Source organism: Diachasma alloeum, unplaced genomic scaffold (assembly GCF_001412515.2).
Source record: "Diachasma alloeum isolate Michigan unplaced genomic scaffold, Dall2.0 Dall_scaffold_00319, whole genome shotgun sequence".
In the NCBI taxonomy this organism is placed as follows: domain Eukaryota; kingdom Metazoa; phylum Arthropoda; class Insecta; order Hymenoptera; family Braconidae; genus Diachasma; species Diachasma alloeum.
Genome location: NW_021680458.1, coordinates 5,108 through 13,205, shown reverse-complemented (window position 1 = coordinate 13,205; position 8,098 = coordinate 5,108). Strand labels below are relative to the sequence as shown.

The window sequence follows — 8,098 nt, the reverse complement described above, 5'->3', positions numbered from 1 at the left end:
AAAAAAAAAAAAACTTATGATTGACGTTTAGTGTCTTATTTCTATTATTTCTTTTTTCTATAAGTCTTTAGTCTCGCATTCACTGTGCGTCTAAATATTCTGATATCTGTGAAGTCTGAACAACATTTATGATCTCAAATCTTTAAAGTCTGAAATATCTTTATTGTCTGATAAAGTCTTTTTATTTCTACAATTTCTGATTTTTCTCCTTGTTGGATTGTTGACACACGAGTTCGCAAATGTTCCACCTCAATCGACCTGAAATGAAGATGGTTGTCAATTACAACATTAGGAAAATACTAACGAATGATTTTGTAAATCATCAATGATAATATTTTCTAATTACCTCTTGTTTCGTATTTTTTATCTCCTCAAGATAATCCTTCCTTCGCGTAAATTCCTCGTGCCTCGTGCCTCAGTGATGTTGAATTCGTTATGATGAAAATCTGCAAATTTATCATCAGTGAGTGAATTTACCAATTTGTGAGATTACATTCACAGTAAATGTGTAATAATCATTCAATTATGGAGGACACATACAATACGCAAGCACATGTGGATATTCTGTAATCAAAGAATTCTCAAACACAGTCGAGTCGTAACTCTCAATTTAATTTTAGAATGACAATGTCATCCTAAAGTTGCGAGAATGAAGAAACATTTGGAAAGATTGTTATTTCATTATGATGGAAAGTCGTGTCGGTTAGTTGTAATATAACGTATCAGAATCTAACATTATTCAATGAAAAGTTATACGTCTGTTGTTTTCAAAAATTATTCGTATGAATATTATCGACGTTTGCTTTATATTTTTTGTTCTACCTACCTCAATTCGATCAATGCAGAATCGTGCAGCTTAAATAATGCCAGACCAGCAACTTGCCGATGTATCGCTGTTTGGAGGTTAATGATGAGTTCAGCATCTTGAATAGCGCCAGGATTTCGTACTTCTTCGCCAACGTTCGGTAAATCATGGCGGGCACTTCGAAAATTTTGAACAGTTTTGTACACAATGATCACTACTCGACCATTTATGTTCACAAAATTAGTAGAATGTGAAGTCCCGGGTACCAGGCTGGTTTATAATAACATCGAAACACAAACGATACAACGGTACATCATGTTGTACCTTTTATTAACTCCCTAATCTGTTGCGTAGGTATTGAAATGATTCCGAAATTCAATAGTCGAATTTTCATGATTTCACTTTTCTTCAAGTTGGATCATTTGAAACATTTTTAGAAGACATGACGATTACTCTTTCACAAATGATGCAATTGGATTTTTGTTATAATCCGTGCGTATTTATGTAACTGAGAACTGAGTAGTTTGTAAAAACGATTGTCTCAGCGGTTTTTCAGTCATTCTTCAAAAATATGTGAAAAAACGTCGGAAATTCAGTTTTTTTTTGTCAAATTTGATTATTTTTAGTTTTGCTGTAGTGCCAAAATCTAGGTAAATTGTTCAAAATACAAATAAAGAGGTGGTTTAGAAAAAATGATTTCTGAAGTTCTTCTATCTTTTGTCATTGTTTATTTAATCAATTACGAATTTGCCATGCACATTTCTGGTCTAATAAAACTTTTCGGAAATCCACCAGAAGTCGCCATTTTTCGTTGTGCATGCGCACTTTTTATTCGTCAGAATCAGAAAATTTGTTCGCTTTCATGAAAATCACTTTCTCGTTTCCATTACACTGTGGTATTCACACCAAATTAACGTCTCAGCATGAATTTCATTTAAATAGTTAATTTACTGTTCTTCATTGAATAACGTAAATAGAAATCATGGAAAAAAGAAACAAAATTTTCCAATAGAATTCGAACAGAATTCCAACAGAATTCCAGCAGAAATCTCAACTGAAATTTTCATTATATTTTTTGCCTTGAAAATTGTAAACGGAGATTTGTTTAATTGTTAAATGGGAACAAAGTGATCGCAGCGAAAGCAATTCCTCCTGAATGTGCAGAGAAAACTCCACGTCGTCCTTTCTCAGGATCTCCAATCTCAAGAATTTATGCTCAAATTAATACTTTCGAATTCAGAACGCATCTTTGCATTTTTTCCCTTTCAAAAAAAAATTTAAAAAATAGTTAACATATTTAGATATGATCCACATGTGTAAAATTTTTATTTGAAAAAACAGCTCTATTATTTTGTTGAAAACAATTTGATAAAATATGCATACATCACGAAAAATCACGTATGAGAAAATCCTATAGAATTTTCTATAGAATATTCTATAGGATTTTCTATAGGAAATGCTATGGAGAATTCCAACATTTCCTTTAGGATCTCCTATAGAATTCCCTATAGAATATTCCATAGGACATACTATTGGGTTTTTCCATACGTGATGATGCATTATTTCATTTTTTTTAAATAATATAATTGAAGATTTCTCGATGAAAGTTAGTGTTTGACAAAAAAAACACAATTGACAAATTTACAATGCCAAAGATACAGATTTTTAATGTCAATCAACAGAACATTTTACAGAACATTTTTATTTTAAGAATAAAGCCAATTGAACCTACTGTCATTTCCATTTTTCTGTGAAAAATTTAGCATCTCTGTGTTACAAAAGAAATGTCGTACAATATTCCTTACTGATTAACTTTTTCAGTTCACAATGACAACTTTCTCAATCTCTTATCATTATAAAAAATGCGAATGGTACTTATCAGTCATGTATCATAAACTTATATATATAATACTTATGTTGAATTTAATGAAAAAAAAATGTATTACTGAAATTCTTGTTCAACGAATGGTTTGCCAATTTCAATTTAAAAAAACTTCTCTTTCACAAAGGATAAACGAAACTTTTCCTTTCCGATAACAGAACACTATAATTCCCATCCTTACAATATTTGAAAACTGTTTCGTCAGTCTTCCTTTATTTTTTAGCTGTAATTAATACATTTTCCTTAAACAAACTTATCAATTATTAGCAACGTTTTAGTAGTAACTATCAGTCTCAGTAAGACATTTGATATTTTTAAACTTTCGTAATAATCCTCCTTTGGCTCATCATTGGAACAGTATATTTCCCATTTTAATGGAATTTCAGAATTGTACTTACTCCTCAGCAATAACTTGTTCCTGTTTTTTCTTTGTGGAGATGGTTAACAGAGATTTTTGGTAATTATTAAATGAAAATAAGTAAACGCAGCGGAAGCAATTTCTCCCAAATGCGTAGTGAAGACTCCACACTGTCTTTCTCTATTCCCTTTTCCAAAAACTTATGCTCAAATTAATATCCTCTAACTTGAAACTTACTCTTCCTTGCATTTCTTCGTAATAAAAAAAAACGTAGACTTAACATAGTTATCCCAATAATCACATGTGGTATATCAATACTGTGAGTGGCAACTACTATCACGTAGTTGAAGACTATCTTCTAAATAATCGCCTGACCATGACCACAATGAGCTTTAGATCCTCAAAAAGGAGACTTTTTTGTTGGAGAAAATACAAATTACCACAAGTTCGTGGTTTCTGTTGTTTGATGGGTACCATAACCCATAACGCTCCACGATAACACGTATGATGAAAAAATATATTTAAAAAACTCATGCATTTGTTAAATTTCTCTCCGATTTCCATTCAAAACTCTATCAGATTTCCATCGATTCTGTTGATTTAAATTTGAATTCTGTGTAATTTTTCCGATAATGATGCTCAATTCAAGATATGATACAGAAAAAATGTCAGTTGGATTCAATTTGTTTATATAACTCGTTACATTTGAATGTTATTATTCTAGAGATTTTTCAAATGAGATTTTCCAAAAATTTTCAGTTAGTCGTTACAGTTGTAGGAAAAAATGGATTAAAAAAGAATAAATAAATTTATGTGTAAAATTCGGATGAAGAAGCCAATGTTATTATTTGTTGACATATAATTCATGGAATGAATTGTGTTGTTGATTGAATTATTCGTCGATTTAAAAAAAAAAAGTTCTGATTTAAATTTACAATTGGAAAAATAGCAAATACCCCAAAAAATTTTGCAAGTTTTTAATAGAATCCGGGAGAAACTAATAGAATTCGAAGGGAAATGGAATAAACTATTTTTTCAATAAAAAAACGAAAAACTCGATAAATCACTCTCAAAGTGATTTTAAAAAAACAGTGTCAATGAAATGAAGCCTCAAACACCTCTACCATCCTCCGCTGGGGTCCTCTCAGTCACCACCTCCGCCTGATTCTCACTTGTTGAAGCCTGAACCTCATCAGGGTCAAGTCGACGTCTCTGAATCTGCCTGTTCGAGTTAGTCTCCTCAACTGTTGCTGCGTCTGGTACCTCAAGTGGCCTGCGCTCTGCAGGGACATTGGGAATGGGATTAATATCAGGTGCAGGCCCGACTCTACCTGCCAGTCTGTAACCAGCTCTCATCTGGTCCTCTGTGAGTACAGTGTCATCAACGAGTGTGATCTGATCCATATTGGCCACTTGAAGAACGACGGCTTGATTACCGTTTCTTCTGATAACTCCGTTCACTGTCACATGAGAACCAAGTGGTGGACTTGTGTTCACCTCGAAGGAAGTGACATAAACCGAGATGCGGAAGCGCTGGGCATCTGTCAAGATCCCATTGCCATATGTAGCATTATTGGTGATGACCCTCTCGATTGGCAGTTTGATGAATCCAGTGAGGCTCACAGTACCAGTGGCCTGGCCGACTTCATTGAATGTAATGGGGGTGTAATTAAGAGGCCTTGGGACCTCCTCTGGCATTGGTCCCAGAATGCTGACAGTTGTTTGAGGCTGCACGAATAATTCGATAGGCAGTAAATTGTCCTCAGCTATCCTGTACAACGGATTTGATTCCTGAGCTCGTGCCCTTATGATCCTTACGAACTGTAATTATAACGGAATTGATCAAATTTCAAGGATTTCCATTCCACAATTAGAATGAATGATTATAATTACTGAGAAAAGATTTTTCTAGCGAGAAATTGATTCAAGAGTAAAGCTTCAACAATCAATGACTAAATTGTTACAAATATGGTATGGCCATGTATAAAAATGTATCTCAAAGCGAAACTGCTTGTTCAAATCATTTGACGGGTCATGTGTGGAGGGAGGGATGATATCAAAGGACTTACATGACGAATCAATCTTCCTTGAAATTCAGGAATTCTTCGACCCCAAATTAGAAATCTGAGTGAACGTCCACTTAGATTGGACATTATGCATCTGTATGGCTGATTAACATTGCGGGCAGTTTCGGCTCTCTGCCTGAATTGATCCTCACGGATGATGGCTGCAGTCACATCACTGAAATGGTAATTAAAAAGGGTTAGGAGTTTTTCTAATTGACCAATTAGTGAAAACTTCGTTGTTTTGAAGAATGTTTATTAACTTTTGTGAACATGTCTATTCTGAGCCCACGCGGCTTCTTAAAAATCTAACCTACAACAATACCAATTCACTCAATAATACGAATTCAATAGAAAAATATAGGAAAATAACTTACACCATGTTATCACCGATCTCGATCTCATCGAATTCTTCATTCGATGTCAATATAGGTGGATTTCCTTCCGCAGCCATCGCCAATAATCTTTATCATCAAATTCACTTCACGTTCCTTTGCTGAGCGTCAAAGCGGAAAGGCCGACATTTCATTCAGAAAAAATGGCTACACATCCTCCTTATTTCCCGCTTGAATTTAAACTCTATCGAAATCTTCTAATACACGTACGAAAATTTTCAATAGGAAACCCTAAAGAATTCTATAGGAATTTCTGTAGAACTTCTATTGGATTTTCTATACGTTTTTTGCCGTTTCTATTGACATGTTCGATAGGGAATATAATATAGAAAAATGTCAATAGAAAAGAAAAAGTCGATGGAATTTCATTTTTCTATAGAATTTTTTCGACGCAAATTTTCTCAGTTTTTATTAGTCATTTTCTATTTTCTTCTCTTCAAAAAAATCGAATGAAAAAACTTAGAAAATTGGAGCCGAAAAAATTTTATAGACAACAAAATTCTATAAACTGTTTCTATAGAATTCCCTATCGAACACGCCAAAAGAAACGGGAAAAAACGTATAGAAAATTCAATAGAAGTCTTATAGAATGTCTATCGAAATACCTATAGAATTCTTTAGGGTTTTCTATTAAAAATTTTCGTACGTGTAATCAATCTCACAATGACTATCTCTCAAATATCTCACAATGACTATTATATTCTTTGTCGAATAATGAATGAATTGATCGTGGAACAAAATGATATTTGTTCGATTCTCCATATCCCAAATATGACATAAAAGTCATATTGAATATTTGAATTCAATCAAAAAAATTCTATTCAAAAAAACACATCAATTTTTTTTTGTGAACAATTTGGCAAAATGAACATAAATCATGAAGAAAGATTGATTATTAAAATAAAAAAATAATAATAACGGAAGTTATCTCGATGATGGCTAGTGTTTAAAGAGACAATTGACAAATTTACAATTACGAAGGAACCGATTTTTATTGTTGATCAACTTTACAGAACATTTCTAATCGACGATTAGTAATCGTAAACATAGTGTTTTTTTTTCATTCAAAATACACAATATTTTATGGGAAATACATACGGTTATTTCCATTTTCCTCTGAAAATTTACCTTCTCTGCGTTAGAAAAGAAGTGTCTGCAATCTTCCTTACTAATGAGCTTTTTCAGTTCACGGTATCAATTTTTTTTTCATTCATTATCATTATGAAAAATACGACTGATACTTGACAGTCCTATGTCACAAATATGTATAAACTTGTCTTAAATTTATTTAAAAAAAAATTATGTACACGTATGAAAATTTTTAATTGAAAATCCTAAAGAATTCTATAGGAATTTCTATAGATCTATTGGTTTTTCTATTCTGCACGTTTTTTGCCGTTTCTGTTGACATGTTCGATAGGGAATATTATACAGAAAAATGTCAATAGAAAAAAAGTCAACAGAATTTAATTTTTCTATAAAATTTTCTTGACTTAAATTTTCTAAGTTTTTTAAAGCCATTTTTTATTTTTTTTCTTTTCAAAAAAATCGAATGAAAAAATTTAGAAAATTTGAGCCGAAAAAATTCTATAGATAACGAAATTCTATAAACTTTTTCTATGGAATTTCCTATCGAACACATCAAAAGAAACGGCAAAAAACGTATAGAAAATTCAACAGAAGTCTTATAGAAAGTCTATGGAAATTACGATAGAATTCTTTAGGGTTTTTCTATTTAAAATTGTCGTACGTGTATTGCTGAAATTCTCCTTGAACAAATTATTTTTCAACATTATAAACAAAACATATGTTATAACCGACTTCACAAATTCTGATAAACAAAGCCTAACACAGAATTCTGAAAGATTCTATCTGTTGTTATGCTTTTTGAATTGAAGATCTCCAATAGAACTGAAATGAATAGTTTTCTCTGTGAAAGTGCTAAATTATGGATTGAAAAAAAAATCCCTGATTTTATATCGGAAAAAATCACAAAAGACAGCAGAAAAGATTCATAAAAGTTCCAAACAATATTTCTGTAAAAAGTAGAGCTATTGACTTCTCTAATACATATCTTCAAAAGAAATGCCACAACAAAAAATTGCAGTTTTCCGATAAAATTTGGATAGAATTCTTCGAGACTTCCAAAAAATATTTAACGGAATTCTTTCCAGAAAGTGCTAGGCTTTCTATTAATTTTTTTCCTATGCGGAAGCCCTCATAATCATCTTCATCTTACAAATAGAAGGCCAATTGAACATGCAGTTGTTGAAAGTAGTAATCTTCAACTTCTAATACAAATAGTAATACAAATAGCATTTACCTTGGTTACATAATAAATATTTGTACTAAAAAATCTCGTGTCACGAACTTGGTTGAACCCGTTATAAATTTTAATTAAATTTACTCTTTACTGAAAATGCCATTTCTTTATCTTTTTTTCTATCTAATGATACTATTCCACCATTATTTTTAAACTATTTCTGAGACTTCTTTTTTCGTTCCCTGAAGACATTCTTAGTAATATCATGTTCTAAATATAAAAATTCAGTCCGTAAAGAAAAAAATTCAATAGCTTCACGCGTACAAAAAAAA

The 8,098-nt window shown here is 31.9% G+C and overlaps 1 protein-coding gene and 1 long non-coding RNA gene across 2 annotated transcripts; both read right to left on the bottom strand.

The window, feature by feature from the left end:
* Positions 1-141: 141 nt before the first annotated feature.
* LOC107040128 lies at positions 142-903 on the bottom strand. The gene is made up of 3 exons (XR_001460998.1): positions 827-903; positions 347-446; positions 142-258 (listed from the first exon to the last, which is right to left on the bottom strand). It is a non-coding gene; the product is annotated as an uncharacterized LOC107040128 (long non-coding RNA).
* Positions 904-2,861: 1,958 nt separating this feature from the next.
* LOC107040123 lies at positions 2,862-5,605 on the bottom strand. The gene is made up of 3 exons (XM_015260068.1): positions 5,486-5,605; positions 5,115-5,286; positions 2,862-4,866 (listed from the first exon to the last, which is right to left on the bottom strand). The coding sequence occupies exons 1-3, from the start codon at positions 5,560-5,562 to the stop codon at positions 4,156-4,158; spliced, it is 960 nt and encodes a 319-aa protein (XP_015115554.1). The 5' UTR covers positions 5,563-5,605; the 3' UTR covers positions 2,862-4,155.
* Positions 5,606-8,098: the final 2,493 nt, after the last annotated feature.

Excerpts from the sequence above, each read along its gene's own strand:
- LOC107040123 (XM_015260068.1), bottom strand. The coding sequence starts at position 5,562 with ATGGCTGCGGAAGGAAATCCACCTATATTGACATCGAATGAAGAATTC. Across the intron at positions 5,287-5,485 it reads GAGATCGGTGATAACATGGT|TGATGTGACTGCAGCCATCA; the intron begins GTAAGTTATTTT and ends TTACCATTTCAG. Across the intron at positions 4,867-5,114 it reads AAGGAAGATTGATTCGTCAT|TTCGTAAGGATCATAAGGGC; the intron begins GTAAGTCCTTTG and ends TTATAATTACAG.